A 22,309-nucleotide genomic window follows, 5' to 3' on the forward strand; every position below is an offset into this window, starting at 1 on the left:
ATCAATTCATCAGTTACAGGCATCATGAAAGGCTGTAGATTAATATAATGGTATAAACTGAAGCACCCGGTGGGTCTGTAGTATCTGATCATTAAAACACAACTCCCTAAAAAACCCACAGAACCTCAGAACGCTCAAACATCTGCAGCGAGAGGGGGAGTGAGGGTCTGAGAGGGGCAGTGAGGGTCCGGCTCAAGCCCTTATCTTATTTCCCTTAGCAAGTATAACAACAAAAGTTCTTAACACATGCATGGGTTCCAGCTTAACGAACTAATCTTTCCACGTATAATATAAGCAATGCATATTCTTTGTCCAGCATCTCATACATACTATTATTACGCAGACACTCCGTGTGTCTTGGCTCCCAATTTTAATTTTCTAAGTTAAACCAAGCCTTGTGCTCGAGCAGATAGGATAGATCATACTTCAGTGTTACTGCGTGTGTTATTTCTAGACAGTAGGAAGTGTAACAGGGCTGAGGGGGTATAACGGCACAATAAATAATAATACCTGTGAAATCTAGTGTTGGGGGAGCCTTCACATTCTAATCCCCTTCCATTTGCACTTAATATCCAGCCTTTGGATGAATTTATCTAAATTACACCTAAAACATTTCTCTTTTTTTTTTTTTTTTTTTTTATTATTAAATCCTACACACGGCTCCCCACCTACATTTTGTGCGATGTCTTTGATGGAAACATACGTTTTTCTCTCACCCGCAAACCCCTCTTTTTAACCCAGGGCCTTGGAAACCTGGGTGGGTGGGTGGGTAGGCAGGGGTTAACCGGAATAAAAGAATAAAAAAAATAATATGCTTATGTCCCTTCCTGCCCTAGAACATTCTACATGACATCACTTTGATTTAAAATTCCTGTTTTTAATCCTAATAATGTGATGCCTTCATCACACTATTAACCCTTTCGAGTCACATTTCTCTTTTGGGTACTACTCCCTCCCACATGCCGCACTTATCTTTATCACTCAGACTTGTTCTTCACATTTCCTTTGTTCCTTCTGCTATTACTTGTAAGAATGCGTTTTCTTGGGGGGGTTTCTCTTACCCACCTTGTCTTCTTTCAGATATTGATGAGTGTGAAAACCCAGATACCTGCAGCCAAATCTGTATCAACTATAAGGGCTATTACAAGTGTGAATGTTACGAGGGCTACGAGATGGACAGCGTATCCAAGACCTGCAAAGTGGAGGGTGAGTTCTGCACCCACGGAGCAATGGATAAGGGAGTTTAGATGGGAGTGATTTGGGAACGAGTGAAGGAGAACAAAAGAAGAGTGGAGACGGGCAGTGTGCTTTGGATATATGGTGTGTGTGTGTGTGTGTGTGTGTGTGTGTGTGTGTGTGTATAAATAGATATAATATATATAGCCTCTTTTCTGACAGGTCAAAGCCCATACCTCATCTTCACAAATCGCCATGAACTACGCCAGATTGACCTGGTGCGCAGAGACTACTCCCGCCTGGCCTCTCAACTTAAAAACGTTGTATCTTTAGATGTAGACGTGATCAGGAAAAGGATATACTGGTGCGACCTTTTCTACCGGAGGATATACAGGTACAGGGCTAATTGTTGGTCTGTATAGATACTACCATCTGCTTGTCGAGTACTGGCATGCACACTCATGAAACACTGGCTCGCCACTGTTATGGCCGTGTGTCCCAAAATATAATATGGTCGGTGGCGGCTCGGTGGGCCAACCGGCTTATAAACACTTAAAAGAGCCCAATTATGATGTCATAGTCTGGCGCTGAGCGTTAAGGACCGTAAAGTGAAGAGCGCTGGGTCAGGCTTTGGGCAGCACCAAAGATAAATATGAATGTTGTAGTTGCAGTGGTTTAGTTAAGGTTGCTTAACTTGCATACAGGAATGAGGAGGTTGCCTTTATCCTCTTCTCCATAATGATTTTGTACTTTGCAGTGCTCCCCTGGATCGTGCTATGGACCCATCAGAGCATGTGGTGTTGATCAACACCCAGCTGCACTCCCCTGAGGGCCTGGCTGTGGACTGGATCCATAAGAACATTTACTGGACTGACTCCGGGAATAAGACCATCTCTGTGGCAACTACGGATGGTTGCAAACGGAAGACGTTGTTTAACCATGGCCTGGGTGAACCTAGAGCCATCACCGTGGACCCTGCGCAAGGGTGAGTGAAGACAGTCTCCGTAGATACCCAGTGAAACAATAACAATAAAGTGAATCTATAGAAAAAATGAGTTCACTGTGTCTTTGTAGGTTCATGTTCTGGTCGGATTGGGGGGACCCTGCCAAGATTGAGAAGGCTGGACTGAATGGAGGGGACCGTCAGGTGCTGGTATCTGACGGGATAGAGTGGCCCAATGGAATAACGTTAGGTGAGTGGGGAAGCTTGGGACAGCCTTTGGCGTGCGCAACCTTGCCTGCTCTAAAACATGGCTGAATCATGATGGTATATCAGGAATGAACATGCTTTAACAATATAGTGTCTAAACAAATTGCATGGACTCTTACTGGTCTTTTTGTATATAATATGTATCCGTTTTTTGGGGGGTAATTAAATCAGATTTAATAAAGTAATAGTTGATGGGAGAAAATGAGCCTCTAGATGCCAGTAAACTTAGGACAATCCCTTAAAGTGGATCAGGGAGCCATAAACACCGCCTCGTCCTCATGTCCCCTTCAGATCTGATGAACCGCCGCCTGTACTGGGTAGACTCCAAGCTCCACACGCTCTCCAGTGTCGACTTCAATGGCACCAACAGAAAACTTCTCATTGCCTCAGAAAATGAATTGAGCCACCCTTTTGGCCTGGCAGTGTTTGAGGTGAGAGACTGTGGGCTTAAAAGTGACGAATATATATATGACTAATGTCTCTAGCTACAAGATGTGTGTGTGTGTGTGTGTCTCTCGGAGCAAATAAGCAGAATCATGCCTGAGTCGCAAGGTTGATAGATTGCACAAGACGACCCTCTTTAGTCTGCATTTATATAGCAGAAGCTGGATATATACTCCTGTTGCCTTTGGTCTTTAAAAACTAGGTGGAACATGATGAGAAATAAAAGAAGCATGATTGTAGTAGCCCACCTTGCCAAGCTTGGAAGTCCATCCTATTGGTGATTTTTCTAGTTTTACATGCATTGGTTGTATTTGTTTCTCTATCTTCAAACTACTTTATTCACCTACGTTCTCACAATAGTGTAAGAAACGGTAGCACCCCTCTTATACGTCCATGCTTATTCTAGGACAAGGTGTTTTGGACTGATCTGGAGAATGAAGCCATCTTCAGTGCGAACCGACTGACTGGGCGAGAGATCTCCATCCTTACAGAGAACCTGAACAATCCTCACGATCTTGTAGTTGTCCATCAGCTCAAACAACCAAAAGGTTAGTGGTGGAACACCTGTTATTTTCTGATCTTATTGTCCCCCACAAGGAGTAGATATCGCCAAAGCGATTAGTACTTGGAGAGAGGTTTGTTCTTGGCTGAAGAATGTTGAAGTAGAGAACCATTTACTACGTGGTCAGTGCTCAGATGGGGTAGATTTAATCCACATGAATGAACTCTTGTACAGGCGGTGAAGTCTGCTTGCATTTTTGCCACTTAATGATTTTTCTAAAGCTGGTTTCTTCTAAAACTACTGTATGATAAAAAAATAACATTATATGTGAATTTCTGTGCTATACAAATATGAGAAAAAAATGTATATTTTTAATCTACGTCTCCTGGCAGTGATTATATACTAAAACTGCTAGTTCCCGAACTATTTAGAAAGCAAAATGTTGTTAAATGTGAAAAACACTAAGTAGGTAATATACAATCAGTTTAATTTTTGAAACTATTTAGTATGTTCTTGTAGCAGGTTAGCTAAATTATGATATAAATTATTCACGTGACTCGTTGTACAGAGAATATGTGGTATTATGTGGAAATGGATAGTAAGTATGACTGCTTTTGTGTTCAGCCGTTGATGCCTGTAACCAGGGTCCACTTCCGAATGGAGGCTGTGAATACCTGTGCCTTCCTGCCCCTCAGATCTCCATTCACTCACCCAAATACACATGCTCCTGTCCAGATGGAGTCGAGCTGGGACCAGACATGAGAAGCTGTGGAAAAGGTACGACTGGGTCTGTAGGCGAAGAAGAGGGCCAGCAGTGGAGTCTGATGTGAGGGGAGTAAAAATAAAAAGGGGTACATTGGGTTTATTCAGTAAAGTAGAGTTATGTTACAAACTTCACTGTCCATTATAAAGGGCCAACCCCTGTGAGCTGCTACTGCAAACAAAAAGCTTGTCTGGCCCTATTTAAATGTATAGTTAAATAGGCGAATAATTGAATTATGCGTTATACAGGCCCAGCTCAGCCCATCTAGCTGGAGAAATTTGCTCAGTTTTAATAGAAGTGAGGTGGTTGAAACAATTCTCTTCCCAACTCTCCTAATTGAGTATGTGGGTAGAAATATGTTAAATGTAAGTTTTTTGGGGTTTTTTTTGCAACTATGTTTATTTTAACATTTATAAGAAGTTATAGAATTGCCACGCTATAGTATTTTTGTGCTTTTGTTTTCCGGGGTCTTATTTTGGAGAAGGGTTTCTGCCTGGCAGTTTGGGGTTGTGTCCTTGACATAGACCTCTCATGATAATGTCTAGTCTCTCATCCTGCTGCTGTCTCATTGATTGAAATTCTCCCCATTATTCATAAAAAAAATATGTTTTAGTCATTGCAGCAACTCCTGTTGCGACTCTACCTCCTTTTACGGCTGAGAGGGAATCTCCCACTGCAGACTCCACTCCATCTCAGGTGACCAGTTCTCCTGCTCCATCAACGATTGCACTTGCCACCACTACCATAGACACTACCGAGGCTACAAGTAATCACTCCCTTGGGACCAGCAGCCACCAAACTACCTCTACATTCAGCCACGTGGACGTGAAGATTAAAGCCACAGAGAACAGCAACATGTCCAAGCACTGTAAGAAACTCAGTAACGCGTTAATTATAAAACTGTTGGGACACCTGAACATTACACCAACAGTGACTTTTATGACCTTGTATAATAAATACATAGACATTAATATGTAGTTGGTCCCCCTTTGCAGCTATAACAGCTTCCACTCTTCTGGGAAGGCTTTCCACAAGAATTTGAAGGGTTTCTGTAGGATTTTTTTCCATTCATGCAGTAGAGCGTTGGTGAGGTCGGGCACTGATGTTGGATGAGAAGGCCCGGCTCGCAATCTCTTTTCCAGTTCATCACAAAGATGTTCGATGGGGTTGAGGTCAGGGCTCTGTGCGGCCGGTCAAGTTCTTCCACGCCAAACTCATCCAACCATGTCTTTATGGACCTTGCTTTGTGCGCTGGGGCTCAGTCATGCTGGAATAGAAAAGGGCCTTCCCTAAACTGTTCTGACAAAGTTGGAAGCAGAGCATTGTCCAAAATGGCTTGGTATGCTGAAGAGGACATGTCATAAAAAGTCCCTGTTGGTGTAATGGTCAAGTGTCCCCATACCTTTGTCCATATAGTGTATATCGTTATTCAGACGGACATGCTGGAAGTATCATTGGAGTGTCCCCAGTAGCTGGAACGGCAGGGCAACCTGATTTAGTCACTGACCCTTCGCTCTTTTTTTTTTTTTTGCAGATGAAAACAGTGCCTCTGATCTCGGGTCCACCCTGACTGCTGCAGTGATTGGCGTAGCTGTGCCTGTTGGTGAGTATCCTATGTATGTTGTCTCCCATACACTAAGCTTGTGAAGTGTCCAACAATCACTTTGGGAATAATAAATCCACAAGGTGCTTCAAAAACTTGTAACTTTTTTTCTCCTGTTTCTTGGTGGCGATGCTGCTTTGGGTCTGTGTATTGTTTGAGAAACGCTCTCATTCATCCACATCCATGTCTTAGAGGCTCAGGCTTTTATGTTGCCCAAAGTACCTTCTTCTACCACACAGAACAAACTGCAATGAAGTTTAAAAATCACCGTCAGATCTTCACAGGCTTACATGTTTCGCACACCAAGGTGCTTAATAGGTACATGAACTACTGACGCTTATGGACCTTTATACCGGTGTGAGGTCCGCACGGTCTGCGCTCATAATACACACTATATATCCAGTGTGTGCTGTCTTAGCCATGATTATTTCATGTACTTCCAATGTGGTAACTATGTAATCCCTCTTTTCTCCAAGCTGTGCTTGCCCTCCTCTGTCTTTCGGGATTCCTCATCTGGAGAAATTGGAAACGAAAGAACACAAAGAGTATGAATTTCGACAATCCGGTTTACCGGAAGACCACGGAGGAGGAGGAAGAGGAAGAAGAGGAGATACACATCGGGCGGTCTTCACAGATTGGCCACGTCTATCCTGCTGTGAGTAGTAAAATTTGGCAAATAATAGAAAGCAAAAAATAGTAGTCTCATTAAAAAATAAATAAAAGCATTTTGGAGACTAGACTGACCATTCAAGCGGGTGGCAAATTAAAGCAAGGCATTAAAACATGCTTCTTATCTTAATGGATTGAATTATTTTCTCGAGGGGACATTCTTGTAGTTCATTAATAGTGATGTCACACCTGTAAATCAAAGCAAAAGTAACACAAAGGAAAATATTAGAAAATATATTACATGCTAACAAACGCTGGATCTGGCTGCCGGGAGCTGGTTAGTCCGTTAGTAGATCTCAGAAGCGTAGGATCTACATCTACGTAGCGTTCCGTTTAATATCCACCTACATGAGCAGATTATACATTATGGCAGTTTCATCATTGTTTTATATTTTTGTTTTTGCAGAGAGTGGCGTTGAGTCTGGAAGATGATGGCTTACCATGACGACGACAACAAAAATTACACAGGGAAAGTCTCAGTAAAAGTATAACTAATCATACCTGTCACAGGGCATTGTTTAAAAGGTGTGGCACGTGCGCCGCTGCGTGACCTGCTACAAGGAAGTGCTATTAGACACGTCACACTATTCCTTTTACACGTGTTGCAAATACCGGGGCTACACGCATAGCTGCATAACATGTCACGGATCTTCGGTTACACGCTGCGCAGTAACAGGTGTGTGACGTGTCGCAGGTCATCCCCTGAGACATAGTACAGGCCCTGCTTTACATTCAGTGCTGCAAGATGGTGTTTGGACCCCACGTTAAAGCATGGGAGGACATTCACTATACTGTATATCTATCTGCAACAAACACTTTCTTATTTATTTTACTGATGGGAAACCACAAAGATTTCATGTTTCAAACATCCAAAGGATGTGAGACGTTCTATGTATAATCTTTTATACGGATTTTTACTTGATCCCTGGCCGAGGCGCTCCCTGCTGTGTCTGTATATAACTGCCTCCCGGGACAATCTACGTTTTAAGATATTATATTTATAGAGGTGTTTTTTTTGTACATACCTTTAACACAACTTTGTGGTTCTCTATCGACCTATTCATTAAATTAATAACGGAATTTAGGATTTTGTAGCTTATTTATTAACCTTAGCAGGGTGATTGGTCTTGGGGGGGGGGTTGGTCTGCTGTAAATACGACAGTGGTGAGAGTATTTATTTTTTGTATGTTTTGGGTTTATACATTTTATTAGGGCCCCTTTATAGTGACATGGTTTGGGATCTCTTACTGGATGTGTGTTCCTTTTAATCATTAGGTCATATGCTTCAGCATTCATTAACGAGCAGCTAATTGTTAAGAAATGTTAAAGAAATAGGAGATTTTTATATAAATGCAGCGTTTAGTTACAGGAGGAAATCCTTGTGTTATTCTGACGAGGCTTCTTTGTGTAGCTGGGGCCGGTACTGGTCAAATCCCAGAATCAGGTAGCCAGAGCTCTGATCACCATCTGACTCCTAACGTTTCAAGCTATTTTACATTAATCTCAATACCTGCATCCCTTCCCGGCTTCATAAAGAGATCACGCCGTCGCCTTCATTGATCTGTCTGCCTCGTAACTTCTCATGTGGCTGCCCATTCTGGAGCTCTCATTTCCCGGTGCTTATACCCATAAATCTATTGTATACAGAAAACACCTTCTTATAATATTATTGGGAAAAAAATGCTGAAACGGTGAAGCGGGTAGTTACGCTTTATTTTTATTTTTTTTGCATATAAGCTGCAAATCGATGTCTCACGCCTAATAAATTCTATTGCTTTTTCTTACATAAAGATCTTTATCACTTAAATGGGAAGTCAGGTCCATCTTTTTCTCTAAGATCAGTGATTTATTTGCAGAACAGTGTATCTTCAGGTACGCCATAATTCCTGTAAGGCATATCGGTAAAGACAGCTATGGTACATAAGGAAAAGTGTGTGTGTGTGTGTGTGTGTGTGTGTATATATATATATATATATATATATATATATATAATTACTCCTTACATGCAAACACACACACACACATATATATATATATATTACTCCTTGTTCCACTGTTATCGCTACAAAGGGCTTTATTTGTAACCAAACCGTTGCACCTCTGGCAGAAGCAGCACGGAGGGGTACTTGGCTTTTAGCGCCCCCTATGGTGAAAAGTCTGTCCCTCTGATGACATCATAGCAGTGGTTTCAGAAAACAGAAATTTCTGGGTTACTGACATCATATCAAACTTGGTGTCAAACATTCTGCTTCCTTGCACCATACTTCACAACACACGAGTGGTGAAAAGTATTCACTAGTGGTTTTGCATGGCGTTGTCTGATGTAATCTAATAGTATAGTGGGTATAAGTCATTTTTTTTTTAATTACCTGGCACTCTACATCCGATGACTATATATTGATTTCACGCAGTCATGCCACCTTCATAGATTAAAGCGGCATTATTTTATTAAAACTACCTATAGCTTGTGCTTTTTTTTCTTCTAGTAAATGTGATTGCTCCAGAGATACCGAGTTTAAAAGTAAAGGACTTTTTATTAAGTTAAGTTAAATGACATGTAGGGCAAAAGTTCAATATCTAATATTTCCATGTTCTGACCCGTATTACCATCCTTTCCACAAAAAAGGGTAATTGGGGAAAATCCTGCTCTGACTGCTCACATGACCAAATAGTTAAGTATACTTGCTAATATATTTTAATAATTTATTGAAATACACAATTACATAGGTTTATTAAGTACACTAAACCATGAAATGTAGGATTTGGGAAATAACAGGTCCGCATCAGTGCAGTATGTTTATAAACTGATGAAAGATAAGAGATTATTAGTAATGTGGACCTACAATTTCTTAAGCAAGACTCAAGTGGAACCTTATTTAAAGGGACAGAATCTGGCATTTTCTTTAAAATACAGCTATTTTATTTGCGGAGGTTAATACGGCCCTTCAATAGCACCCATGTCCCCATAGAGACCTTCTATGTATCACGTATCGATACATGTGCTATGCAACTGAAGCTTCCTGAACCGGAAATGCCTGGATGCGATTAAGGCATGTAGCGTTGGCTTTGTTGATAACGACCATCTTTAGGTTTTTGTCCAGAAAGAGAGCGTTCTGTCTTTTTATATTTCCTAGGGCTAAATAGACTTGGAACATTCTCTATATCAAAGCTGAGAATAATTCAATGTATACGGCAATATTCGAGGATGTTGGGGCTACAGCCGTGTCGACGAATTTTTTTGTCTTATGAGAAACCATTGTTTGTCTTATGAGAAACCAAGAATTTGTTCTTCAAAAGAGTCTCACTTCACAATTTCAATCAGGGGTGTCTACAATTCATTATAGGTGTAGGGCAATTAAAATGTATAGATCAAAGCTTTCTTATTAAAACTGCTGGGGCACCCTCCACTTAATGCAGTGGCTCATTATACATTTTAATTCCTTTATCCTAATCAGTGTGAAATAAAATATTAAGGTTATAAAAAGCCATAGCAGCTCAGATTTTGATATATCTAATATATATATATATATATAATTTTAATGGCCACACATGCCTGTCCACAGCTGAATAGAGATAGAATGGAGGTACAGAGACTTTCAGCAGATATCCATGGACATTTACCTCCATGAAATTCTTACATGTATACGGTTACAGTTTGTTTTTTCTGATGTGGTTGGGATGTTTGAGAACCAACTTTTTATTTAAATTCTAGAATTTCCATCATGTCGAAAACTGTAATAAATGAAACCAATGCCATCGCTGCTAATGTACCATTCAAGCTGAGGCTACTCGGATAGCGAGCATGTTGGTGTCATCATCACTCGGAGCACAACCGTTATCTGAACTATGTATATTTATGGGTTTTTGTGTGCGTGGATACATAGTCGTGTGTATTTGTATTTGGAGTATCCACTCACATAAATGTACAACACCTGTGTGAATGTATTGCAGGCTGGCCTGGAATTGTATGGGGGCAATTTACACTGTCCTAACCGACATAGACTAAAAATATCAACCAAAGCTGTTCATATTTTTTAAATAAAGGTTGAATTTCTGGTGTGTGTTTTTATAACTCTTCCCCCTGACGTTTGCCCCTCCGGCTCACTGACTTCTTTTACCCTTTATAGCAAGGAGACAATTTAAACCCTTTTATATCCACCAGCGTTCCTCCACCGCGGTGTGAGTTTATGGTGTGGTGCAGGCCACTGGCGATGGAGTCAGTGGTGTTATTCTGTAAATAAGTACCATGTCTTAACCCATATTTTTAACTTGCTGTACAATGAGGATCTGTTTCTACATAGACAAAAAATAAACTTTTTTTTATCTGATGAGCTGTCTTTGGCTTTTGTGTTACATGTGAAGTGTTGTCGTGATCTCACACAGAGAATCTATTGTGTAAATGGAGAATTGCACTCATGAGTAAAGGGAAGCTGGCTTCTCCAGTTAGATTTCACTTCTTGCTATATGGATAAGGCAGTCTACAACCTATACACTGCGTATACCGTGTGGACCAATTCTCACTCCCACTCAGATTTACTAATATACCAGCATTACAAGTTCTGCTTGCACACAGGTGACCTAATTCAGAATACCTTTACCTCCTGGCAAGTAATGGACGGTTACTAGAACCATTTGGTGGCTTCTCTCACGATAGTAGACTATTTGAGATGAACTGGTAAAGATTTATAAGAATCTCAGGGGGAGTTTTTTTTTTGCAAGATATTTATATCACTGATAGTCCAGATCATAAACTCTAGTCACAACAGTGTTATACATGCAGTTATGTAGTATTAAGCAGTAGATAACGGTAGGGAAGTACAGACAGCTGCGGATACGGGGGGGGGCAACACGACCAGTAGACAAGATGATAGCGCATGTTCTCGTATATTGGACCAAGCCATGAGTGCCTGGCCAGCATCCAAAGGTGCGTCCGACCACGACTATCTGCGCCAACAAACAGAAGCAATGACGAGATAACGCCAAGCGGCGTCCGGAGCTGAAGCCCCTCCTAGGTGTCGGGACGCGGACTCGGGCAGCCCAGGGTCGGATCCAGGGATCCTCGCATCCAAGAGCGAGCTGCTCTGCGAAGACTTCCCAGTCCCTGCTGACTTGCGAGTTGATCAGATAGGAGAGTGATAAATTCTTGGCTCAGTGATGTAATACTGTACTATTACTTGATTAATTAACTTGCTCATACATATAATTGCGTTCCATCTGCTGTAGTAAGAATTCTGTTACATTTTTTGCTTGATCAAACATTACATAAGTCAATAATAAAAGAGCTGCTGGCTGGGGGTGTACATACACAATGGGGAAGGCTAGGGACGATGCACAAGGGTGTGGGACATCACTTAATTACAAAAAGGGGATCTGGCTGCTGGTGGCAATACAAAAGGGGATGGGGGTATCACATAAATCAATGTTAAAGGCAGGGGCTGGATGGGGCGATCCACAAGAGGCAAAAACACAAAAGGGTGAACAACAAAGCAGTGTCAAAAGAAAAATATAGAGAGCGAGCGCGAGAGAAGGTTCATTATGGCCATTTAACTCTCTCGCAGTGGCCGTTTCTCCCTGAAATGAATTTTTTCATGTTGGGATGTATATATATATGGATAAACTAGAAAAGTTCAGAAAAGTTTGGGGGGGGGGTAAAGAGCTCTAATCACCAGAGATACGGAAAGAGCTTCGGTTGTGTGATTATAGCTGTGATAATGGTCGTTTTCCTAGTGACCCAGTCTGAATAAGGTTACGGAGCAAGACAAATAATAACGTCGGAACTCTAGTGCTGGGAGCTCAAAAAAAAAAACAACAACACTGGAAGCATTCGCTCTTCATTGTCATTGGTTAGCGTCCGCCAATCACACACGTTCGATTGCCTGGCGCTTGTAAAGTACGTAAATCTATGTAGTGACGCTTGTAGTCGTTGCCCCACACGAGGTGTCGTCACTGTGGAGCGCAGCCGCCGAGATGGGGAGTGATTTTTATTTGCGGTATTATGTCGGTCACAAGGGCAAGTTCGGGCATGAGTTTCTGGAGTTCGAGTTTCGGCCGGATGGTGAGAACCGGGGCTCTGCGGGGCGGGAGGCTGATGGCTTTCAGAATGGGAAATACCGTAGAGAGGCCTAGTCCTAAGTATAGGCGGGAGTTTCCCACACGGTGAGAGTCTTAACCCGGCATCTCACCGTGTGGGAAAGCCTATAGTCTCATCTAGTAGCATGTACTGTTATACCGCGACCGTGCAGATCTCGGGTTGCGGAGGGCTCATTAACCCCTGCATGCCCTGTTTTTGATGACCGTTAAAAGGCGCTCTCATGGTTTGCCCCGGGGTCTCAGGAACTTTGCTTCGATCTCAGGGTCGCACAGTCCGTTCTGGTGATACTTGAGACTCCCGATAAGTGCTTTTAGTACCAGTATGTCACTGTTTATATCCAGTGGCGCCTCTATCTGTGGTGCAGCCCTAGGCCTAACCCAGGGCAGCGCCACTAGTTGGCCCCTCAGTGCTGGACGCGAGCTAACTATGGTGGATTTGCCTCCTCGGTGTGGTTATCCATAGTGTTAGTGGGCTGGCTGCGAGGTCACTTATCTTTTGTTAACTGGCCTGCTGAGCAGTGTTGCTACTGGGTGCCTGTTTGCCCGAAAGGGCTCAGCTCCGCTGGAAAGTTCCCAGGTGTGTTAATAACCACTTTTGGCACGAGTATAAAAGCCCCTTTTGTTTCCTACTGGCATAGTGTTATATATCCCGGTGCTATATCTGTGCCCACTGCAATGTAGTCTATAATGTTTATTTAATGCAGTCTAGTGTATAATAGGATAATGTGGCTACTGGCATTCTAAGATTAACACTCTCTTTGCTCCATGCTACACTCTGTCCCAGGAATATTTCAGATAATTTAAAACCCTTATTTTCCTTTGTTTGATCCCAATAAAAATAAACCATCGCCCTCAAGTTTGATGCAGTGATCTGTTATAAAATGGCTTATTTCCCTCCAAAGCAGCCTGGCTTCAAGTAGGGTGCCCTGGAGTTAGCCATATGGTTGTTGCTGCCGTGGCCTGTAGTTTCTGCATCGCTAGAAGTTATGCTGTTTGTTCGATTTTAAATCTCACTACTCACATTCTGAGCGTACAGATTTGTTCCTCTGACTTGCTGGGGCGCATGAAACCCATTTTATCAGCGTTTATTTCATTTGCATGTATGTGGAGAGGGGGAGATCATTGTATTACGCCTTGTGATTGCACTTTATATAATAATCTCAACAAAGCTGTCTTTCTCCCCTTTCTTTAAACAGGAAAACTCCGTTATGCAAACAACAGTAATTACAAGAATGACGTAATGATCAGAAAAGAGGTATGTCTGTTCCACGGTGTGGTCTTTGGTCTGTCCTTTTTTAATATAGGTTACCTGAATGTGTCGGCATATCTTAATGTTCTTGGCTTTGAGCTAAAATAGCATTTCGCGTTATGGAGCTGGTCATGTATAATGTCCAGTCTCAGGTGAGCATAATCCTGAAAATGTTTTCGGTTTCACCAGGGTGTGTTATAATCTGCTGTCTGTCTGTTTGGCTGAAGCAGACATGCAAACTACTGTATTTCCCACCCTGGTAGAACATTTGATGAATGAATAAAAATGTGAGCCGGTTTCAGACTGTAAATATACAATTTCATGTCTTTCAGGCATACGTACACAAGAGTGTGATGGAGGAACTGAAGAGGATTATTGATGACAGTGAAATCACAAAAGAAGATGATGCTCTGTGGCCCCCTCCAGACAGAGTAGGACGACAGGTGTGTTTTCTCAATCTTTGTGCTGCATTTTGAATAATGCTCATTTGCAAAATGGTTCTTTGTTTCGTTAACCTCTTCAGGCCCAGCAGTTTTCATAACCAAAGCACCAAAATTTTTTTTTTTTGTTTTTTTTAACCATGATTCCCCTTTTCCATATTTGATGAACCCACATAAATTACACAATTTTATTCAGAAGTAGTGCCTTCTTGTAAAATCAAAGAAATGATAATCATATGTGTGCAATCCTGCTTAAAATTTCTGCTATACTGTAAGTGGTGAACAATGACCCAATTTATGTTCAGCAAAATCTCCTGATGCGTACATATTTCCCACATACATATTTGTATTATTCTGGAGGGCTACATCCATGCTTTACATATTATTTAATACTATTGGTATTGGGGGTAGTGGTTTTTTTAATGTGTTTATAGTAGAAGGGCTACTGGGCACTCTCCATCTGATCTATTCAAATATGTCTAGAAAGACCCTGCTGAGGCCCTCCTATCCTCAAGTAAACTTCTGGTGGGTGGCAGATTAAATTATTAATTTTGCAGTTTGGTAAATGATCCCCCACTACTGCACACAATGTGATATTAATCTGTATTAATACAGCCAGTAACAAAGTTGTCTTTCTACTTTTAACACAGGAGCTGGAAATCGTTATAGGTGACGAACACATTTCATTTACCACATCAAAAATCGGTTCCCTTATAGATGTGAATCAGTCAAAGTAAGTTTTATATTTCTACTGAAGCTCAATCTGTACAGAAAACAAACTAGTCAAATTGTGTAGATTCTTCAGAGGCTCTATTGGATTTTGGATCACCCTTTCAGCTAGTGAAAGAATATATATTTTTAGCCAGGGGTTTAAGCATATCAGATAAAGAGATAAACAATTACATTCTATTTATAGTGTGCAAGCAGAATCTGCAGCCTTTATTACAATCTGTTTACCATATAATTGTGAAAATGGTACTGTAACGCCCACTGCTGTTCTCAGATTAGCCAATTGGCACAGTGGCCAACTTGCCTCCAAAGCCAGAGGTAGCTCTGTCACAATCGGATGTCTGTGGCATAGTCACCCGGAATCCTCCTGGTGTACCATTAGGTACTGAGGGAAGTTTGTGTCTCTAACAGGAGTTGGAGGCAAGCTTAGCCCACCATAGGTTTGCCTACCTACATGCGGTAACATATGATCAGTACAGGGCAGTCCCAGGGTCTTCTGGTAATTTTCTTTCTCATAGAATGTGGGTGTTGATGTTCCTACTGACTACTCCCTCAACAGATGAAACTGTAAACAATGACTATGAAAATGAATCTGACTTGTTTGCATGTTTTTTTTATGTGATTGTAATTATAGTCAACTTGTTTATTTTGCAGAGATCCAGAAGGACTCAGAGTTTTTTACTACCTGGTGCAGGACCTGAAATGTCTGGTCTTCAGTCTTATTGGACTACACTTCAAAATCAAGCCCATTTAGCTCTATGTGTGGGGGGCAGTCTATTTTATGTTCATTCTGGATGCGACACTGAGGGTTTTTTATGTCTAGTATCTTTTATTTTTATGGTTCTTACGCTAATAAAATGTTGACAAAACTATGGTCTATCTGTTTTGTGATGGCCCAAGCTATTGTGTAATGAATGGGGCGATGGGAGTCTCCCTTTATACTGCACTGTGGAATGTGATGGCACTATGTAAATGAATACTGCACAGCATAAGACTGAAACGTTCAAGCATTAAATCTCATTTATTTGTAGGGTGCCAGCACATTCCTTAACACTAACAATAGGGGGCAGTAAAGTGTAACATTAAAATTGTTGCACAATCAAACATTCTGAGGGAGAGGCAGGCCCTGCTCTTGTGAGCTTACAATCTATTAGATGTGCATTATTTTGTTGTTAGTGAATAGGTGTATGGCTGTAAATTAAATTTGAGTTGATAAATAAGTTGGCTATTTTGCATTCATCAATCTATTCTATTTTTCACATTTTTTTTCATAATTGTCAAGATTTTAAAGCAAATCTATACTGTAGCTGACATTAGTATTTTGTTTTATCTGCTTTAACAAAATCATGTGACCTTGCATATTTGTGTTACACCGTATAATGCCCCCTCATATTTGTGACCTATTGTGTGTGTGTGTGTGTGTGTGTGTGTATATACCATATACGGTATCTGTTTCATATGGGGAAGCAAACTCAATTTCTACTATTTTAAAATGTATGAGTTTGATAAATCATCAGATATTTTCATCTAATCTGTAACTGCTGTGTGCCTGGAGGCCTTAGTATTATGTTTTTGTGTAGGGAGTCTACGTAACCTCCTATGCTGCAAAACATATACGTTGGTGTCTACGGTACTAAATGAATCTGGGCTATTGAGTCACTTGAGATCAGCTAAGGAAGATCTGCTCGTGGCATTTCATTTATATAGCGCCAACAATCTCTGCTGCGCTTCTTACAGTCCATACATTCAAAAGCTCTGACCAAACTACACCTGGCAGACTGAGACGGGTAACTGAATAGAGGGCCCTGCTGCAATCTTACAAATGTGCAGCACTTTCTGCTGGAGAATCTTCCTAATAAAATATATTAACAACATGCAAGTTTACATCCCAGCAGGACGCACCCTTTAATGACTAAATCTAAACGGAAAGTCCCGAGCTGAGCTCTGGTATATACAGAGTTAAGTATTCTCTGTAACGCCTATTGCCCCAAGATCCAGCAGCACACTGTAACAAACCGGAAGAAAGCACACGGATCTGATTCTTATTCCTCGCTTCACCCGTTTCCTGATCCGTATCCAAAAACCAACCAACCCATAACACCCGTTGGGCGACAGGAAACGTTACATGCGCCTGGCTCCCGCCCATAGCAAAACAATAGACGACACTTCCGCTCCCTTCCCTGCTCGTCGTGCCCTGGTCTGATGCGTTGTTGATCACGTGACCTTACGTTGCGCGTGCCGAAGCTGCACGCCAGGCAGCAAAGGAGGCGCGCCCTGACGTCATGGTGGTAGGTGTACTGAGGGTTTGCTGGCAGGAGCTGGCTGTATGTGTGCCGTCAAATGTCACGCATGGTATCTATACTGTATTGTGCACGGAAATAGGTTATCCTTAATGCATCGTGCGCAATGCTACTGATAGCAGAGCACTTGCTATGCCTTATGAGCGTATGACGTATTTTCCATACAATACGTTCAAACGCACATATTCAAGTTCGAGGCTATCCTGTGCAAATCAAACTGCTTTCTGTTCGTGCCTGTCCTGTGTATTCATAACCACATTGCACACTTTATTGTGTGGCTGGAGGACGGTTATTCTCAAAGCATAAGATGTTGCTCAATTAAAGATGTAACCCAATTCCCTTGCCTGCTACAGAAGTGGCCCACCTCATATCCTACAACATACTGAAGGGGTTGAGTCAGTGTGTTGGAGGTGAATATGGCCATTATATATAAAGCTATTGCCTTGACCCTACTTTATTGTAAACCCGAGCATATCAACAAAACCTAAAAATACTTGGAGCCTCGACGCCGTTACCCAACAAAACATTATTCTGCTGCAATGCTTAGGAAGTTGTCGTCTAACGGCCGCTGGAACGGTGATGCAATCACTTTTTATGCAAAAATGGCACCTGCTCCTTAGCGTCTAGTGATATTTTACATAGACTCATAAACCCACTCTCAGACGTGGGACATGGTTATTATTCTATTAGATGCTCAGATCTCTGTATACGCGTTATTTGTTTTAATATATGTTGGCTGGTCTCCCCACAGCTTGAGTTTTCTCTGACGTTGATCGTTTCTGCACCTCAGAAATGAAATCTTTGGGTTCTTTCTGTCCCAGTCCTGATGACCAAATAACATTTCTGTAAAGTTGGTCTTGGCTTTCCCTACGTACCGTTGCTGCTCATATCCTCTTGTTCCGTGTATTCCAAGTACCCGTGTTAGTACAGAGATGTGCCCATACATGCCTCTCTTTTTGTTACATGCAGAAGTTTGCTCTACAGTTGAAGGCCTCTTTGGAGAATATTACTCGGCTTCGGCCGCTTGGCGATGATTTCCGTTGGTTCTTGAAGGTGAGAGAAGTCATAATGTTTTATCTGTTCAGATCACATATATACAGCTTCTTATACACTAAATTCTGCGAATGACCCGGTTTGCGTACAGAGATAAGGTTCTGTAACAGAGCCATTGATCCAAATAGTTGCTAAATTCACCCTGTGTTGAGGGTAAATACAGATGCAAGCGGTAGAGCCAGGGCCATGGTCAATCGCTTTTAGGGCTAGGGTCCTCCAGCACTGCAGGAACTGCCTATGCCAGTTTTCACCACCTGTCCTAAACACAAATATGTCACTTCATCAAACGCAGGGGACATCTACTGATTTATCAGTTGGTATGTACTATATTTTAATAGGACATGCACCCAAAAATGGAATGATACTCCCAATGATAGATCTGGGCTTTGTGGCATGAACATGTGCAAATTGTTTTTGATAAAACTCTCTTGGTCTTCTTCTAGCTAAAATGTGGAAACTGCGGAGAAGTTCCAGACAAGTGGCAATACATCACGCTGCTGGTGAGCTTTAGTGAATCTTGTACCTTTTTACTGTACAATCCTTGGTTACATCTAGAATAAATATTTCAATTCATTTTTACTCTCGCTATAGAGGATAACCCTCTGAATGCTGTGACCTCACGATGAGGAGGATTTTGAGTGAATATAATGTATCTAATTTGCATAGATAGAATATAGTGTGTTTGGTTTTCATGTGCCAAAAGATTACTGTAAACGTCTCTTTGTTGCCCCAACTGTTCCCACGTCTTGCTTTCCCCACATGCAGGACAGTGTACCCCTAAAGGGAGGCAGAGGCAGCGCCAGCATGGTGCAGAAATGCAAGTTATGCTCCCGAGAAAATTCCATCGGTGAGTCAATACAAGGGGTGGCACGCATGCAAAACCTGTATATTTTGACAATTGCAAAATGACAATTTTAGGTGATATCCCACATATATGAAACCTTTTGTACAATGCTTGCTATTTCATAAATACAGTAAAATGGTTAGACGTTGTTTCTCCTGGACCTAAGTGTACATGGGAGAAATTATTCCGACTTGTCTACCCTTGGATTCACCTGGTAGAGGTTCGTTACTAAAGCAGGTAGTGTGGCTCCATGCTGAAGTCTTCACTACGCAATCAAGTTATCTTAATAACTCCCTGACTCCTGTCTCTGTAATATTGTCTAAAATGTTTAATATGTCCTCCATCTGTTTTTGATGAGAATTGTACAGGTATATTGTGTCCCCCAAGTAAAATAAAACGGTACTCAAAAAGAAATTAAACTTTAAATCTTCCTCTATCTTTACAATAAATCAAAGTGAATTAAGGCTCTTCAAATAAACTTTTTTTTCTTCTATCTTTGCAGATATTTTGCAGCCTTCCCTGCAGCCATACAATGTAAGTTTAATGTTCATGGGAGTGTGTGTGGCTTTATGTCAAGGAGAGAGAGGTTCAGATTATCCCCAGTATCATGTTTTTTTCCATTGTTTAAATGTAAAAAAAATAGACTTCTAATGTGCGGTACTCAAGAGCCTTCATCTTACTTCATTACAAATTGAAATTGCTGCTCTGCCCTCCGATAGGAATTGCAAGGAGGCAGATAACCCTGTATATATACTAAAGCATGTGGTCGGATTTCAGTGCTGGATTAATGTACAATTTATATAATATAATTATATATTTATTCCTAATATACGGTATATATAATGTAAGAAATGTGATCATTTCCCGTTGACTGGCAGATACGTAGATGAATAAAGGCATTGCGGATTTTGTTTGATTGACTGGAGCCATTTTTTTCAGGCTGAAGATAGTGACACTTTTAAAACAATTGTAGAATTTGAGTGCCGGGGTATGGAACCTGTTGACTTTCAGCCTCAGGTGAGTGTATGGTTTTCTATAAACTAAGTCATATATGCCAGAGCTGTGCATATCTCCAGCATCAATGATTGCTGGAGCCTTTAGTAACCCTGTGCTTATATAAAGGGTGCCGGTGACTATATACCTATATGAGTTACTAATATGAACAATTTTCACTTCAACAATTTTTAAAAAAAATATTTTATACAACATATAGAAAACTTTAATATGTCCCTTTGAAAAATGCATATTAAATAAGAGAACTTACCTGAGGTAGAAGCTGAAGCTCTGCAGCTGCCCTCCTCCTCTGTGGTTTGACAATCGTTGCCAGTGATTGAAATGAATGGGAGTGCTTCCCGTGAATGCTGCAGAATCCCCCCCATTCAGGGACCTCTCAGCTATTGTATGCATTAAAGTGTAACTAGTGAGTGTCTCATCATGTGTGATTTCTTCACAGGCTGGATTTGCTGCTGAGGGTGCAGAAACTGGGACTCCCTTTAATGAAATTAATTTGCAGGAGAAGGTTTGTATAATGTATGGATGTATTTTGTAGGCAAGAACTTGCACCGAGTAGCATCCCTATAGTATAACAATAGTAAAGTATGAAAATCTTTTTTGATAGTGTCAACATTTCCACAATTGCTACAATTTTCCTTAAGATTAAATCACTTTATTTAGAGCAGTAAAAAGAAGTTGGTACAATGCTTTTCTTCATGTGCCAATGAAATTCTATCAAATGCAATGTGCTTATTATTAGTTACCCATGGTGGGGTTAACTCACATAGCCAGCTCAGTCAGGTAGTGCAGGTATCTGCGCATGCACGCATGATGTGACAGCCACATGAAATTCTAATGCGTTTTGCCCAGATAGCTATGTTTAGGACAAGTACAGTAAATACAAACTCTTCACTAACAAAGGCCATTAATGTTTGGTACTAAGCTGCTTCTCTGCCCCAAGATGTATACATGAGACATATTAACAATTATAGGGCAGAGGAACCTTCCAAAGAACCATTCTTTATAACCCCCACCCTTTTGCATTGGATTGCAAAAAAAACAAAAATATTTCTTTGGTAATTTAATAAGAAACTCCACAGATCAACTAACATGGGCTGTTAAAGACAAAGACAGTTGTATGAGCAGTGATTGATTGTCTTAGGTGTTAAAATTGAATCTGTTCCTCTGAGTGTTGTCTGTGCTCACTTTTTAGGACTGGACTGATTATGATGAAAAGGCGAAAGAATCTGTGGGAATCTACGAAGTGACGCATCAATTTAAAAAATGCTAAACAGTCGTCAGTGCCAATAAATACAGAATATTTATATACTACAGTTACGAAGAGCCCTTATTTATCATTTATAAACCACTCATTGAATACCGGGGAGTGGATCAGTTTGTAAAGTTTGGCTTCGTTCCAGTCTGCTACATAGAATCTGTTATAAACTTCAGTGTATTATATCCTGGCAGCTGAGACATCAATGTCTGTCTCCAAAAAAAAAAAATATATATATATATATATATATATATATATATATATATATATATATATATATATATATATATATATATATATTAATAATGGACAGAGAACATTTGAGTAGCATTGTCCAAAATGTCTTGGAATGTCCCTTTCAGCATACCGAGACATTTTGGGGAAGGCTCTTTTCTATTCTAGCATGACTATGCCCCAGTGCACAAAACAAGGTCCGTAAAGACATGGTTGGATGCGTTTGGTGTGATAGTATTTGACCAGCCACACAGAGCCCTGACCTCAACCCCATCGAACACCTTTGGGATGAACTGGAATGGAGATTGCAAGCTGGGCCTTCTCATCCAACATCAGTGCCGACCTCACAAATACTTTACTGCATGAATGGAAAAATCCTACATAAACCCTCCAAAATATAGTTTGAAAGTCTTCCCAGAAGAATGGAAGATGTTATAGCTGCAAAGGGGGGACCAACTACATATTAATGTCTCTGTATTTAGAATGCAATGCATAAAAGTCCCTTTTATGTAATAGCCCGGTGTCCCAATACTTTTGTCCATATAGTGTACATCAGGCTATTGCAAGGTCATTGGGAGCATCAGTCATAAGCACCTAAGCCAGCTATAGGCTGGATACATGACTTTCCTGTTCACCAGAAGCCCAGAAAGATCCAATAGCTTTCTCTGTCAGTCGATAATAAATGCACTGAAATAAACCTTCTATTACCCTGAGATCTTCATCCATGCATTGTG

At 41.0% G+C, this 22,309-nt stretch overlaps 3 protein-coding genes across 5 annotated transcripts in view; all 3 read left to right on the forward strand.

Moving 5' to 3' along the window:
* The window catches only part of LRP8 (LDL receptor related protein 8), a 52,214-nt gene extending 45,387 nt beyond the window's left edge, over positions 1-6,827 (forward strand). For both annotated transcript variants that reach the window (XM_053469474.1, XM_053469475.1), the window contains exons 9-19: positions 1,081-1,206; positions 1,399-1,570; positions 1,934-2,161; positions 2,251-2,369; positions 2,678-2,817; positions 3,237-3,378; positions 3,957-4,109; positions 4,709-4,963; positions 5,630-5,698; positions 6,175-6,353; positions 6,774-6,827. In XM_053469474.1, coding sequence (XP_053325449.1) covers positions 1,081-1,206; positions 1,399-1,570; positions 1,934-2,161; positions 2,251-2,369; positions 2,678-2,817; positions 3,237-3,378; positions 3,957-4,109; positions 4,709-4,963; positions 5,630-5,698; positions 6,175-6,353; positions 6,774-6,812 — 1,622 coding nt within the window. In that variant the 3' untranslated portion in view covers positions 6,813-6,827. The remainder of the gene's footprint in view (positions 1-1,080; positions 1,207-1,398; positions 1,571-1,933; positions 2,162-2,250; positions 2,370-2,677; positions 2,818-3,236; positions 3,379-3,956; positions 4,110-4,708; positions 4,964-5,629; positions 5,699-6,174; positions 6,354-6,773) is intronic.
* A 5,438-nt stretch (positions 6,828-12,265) lies between these two features.
* Positions 12,266-15,744, forward strand: MAGOH (mago homolog, exon junction complex subunit). The gene is made up of 5 exons (XM_053468784.1): positions 12,266-12,422; positions 13,654-13,712; positions 14,039-14,149; positions 14,797-14,879; positions 15,530-15,744. Exons 1-5 carry the CDS (start codon positions 12,335-12,337, stop codon positions 15,627-15,629), a joined length of 441 nt encoding a protein of 146 aa, XP_053324759.1. The 5' UTR covers positions 12,266-12,334; the 3' UTR covers positions 15,630-15,744.
* Positions 15,745-17,053: 1,309 nt separating this feature from the next.
* Positions 17,054-21,399, forward strand: CZIB (CXXC motif containing zinc binding protein). Of its 2 annotated transcripts, XM_053468750.1 has the most exons (8): positions 17,054-17,163; positions 18,145-18,228; positions 18,672-18,728; positions 18,994-19,075; positions 19,575-19,606; positions 20,012-20,089; positions 20,526-20,591; positions 21,279-21,399. In XM_053468750.1, the coding sequence occupies exons 1-8, from the start codon at positions 17,158-17,160 to the stop codon at positions 21,354-21,356; spliced, it is 483 nt and encodes a 160-aa protein (XP_053324725.1). In that variant the 5' UTR covers positions 17,054-17,157; the 3' UTR covers positions 21,357-21,399. The 2 variants fall into 2 exon arrangements, with proteins under 2 accessions (XP_053324725.1, XP_053324726.1); XM_053468751.1 differs by lacking the exon at positions 17,054-17,163 and having other exon boundaries at positions 18,139-18,228.
* Positions 21,400-22,309: the final 910 nt, after the last annotated feature.

This window comes from Spea bombifrons, chromosome 6 (assembly GCF_027358695.1).
Source record: "Spea bombifrons isolate aSpeBom1 chromosome 6, aSpeBom1.2.pri, whole genome shotgun sequence".
Taxonomy (NCBI): Eukaryota; Metazoa; Chordata; class Amphibia; order Anura; family Pelobatidae; genus Spea; species Spea bombifrons.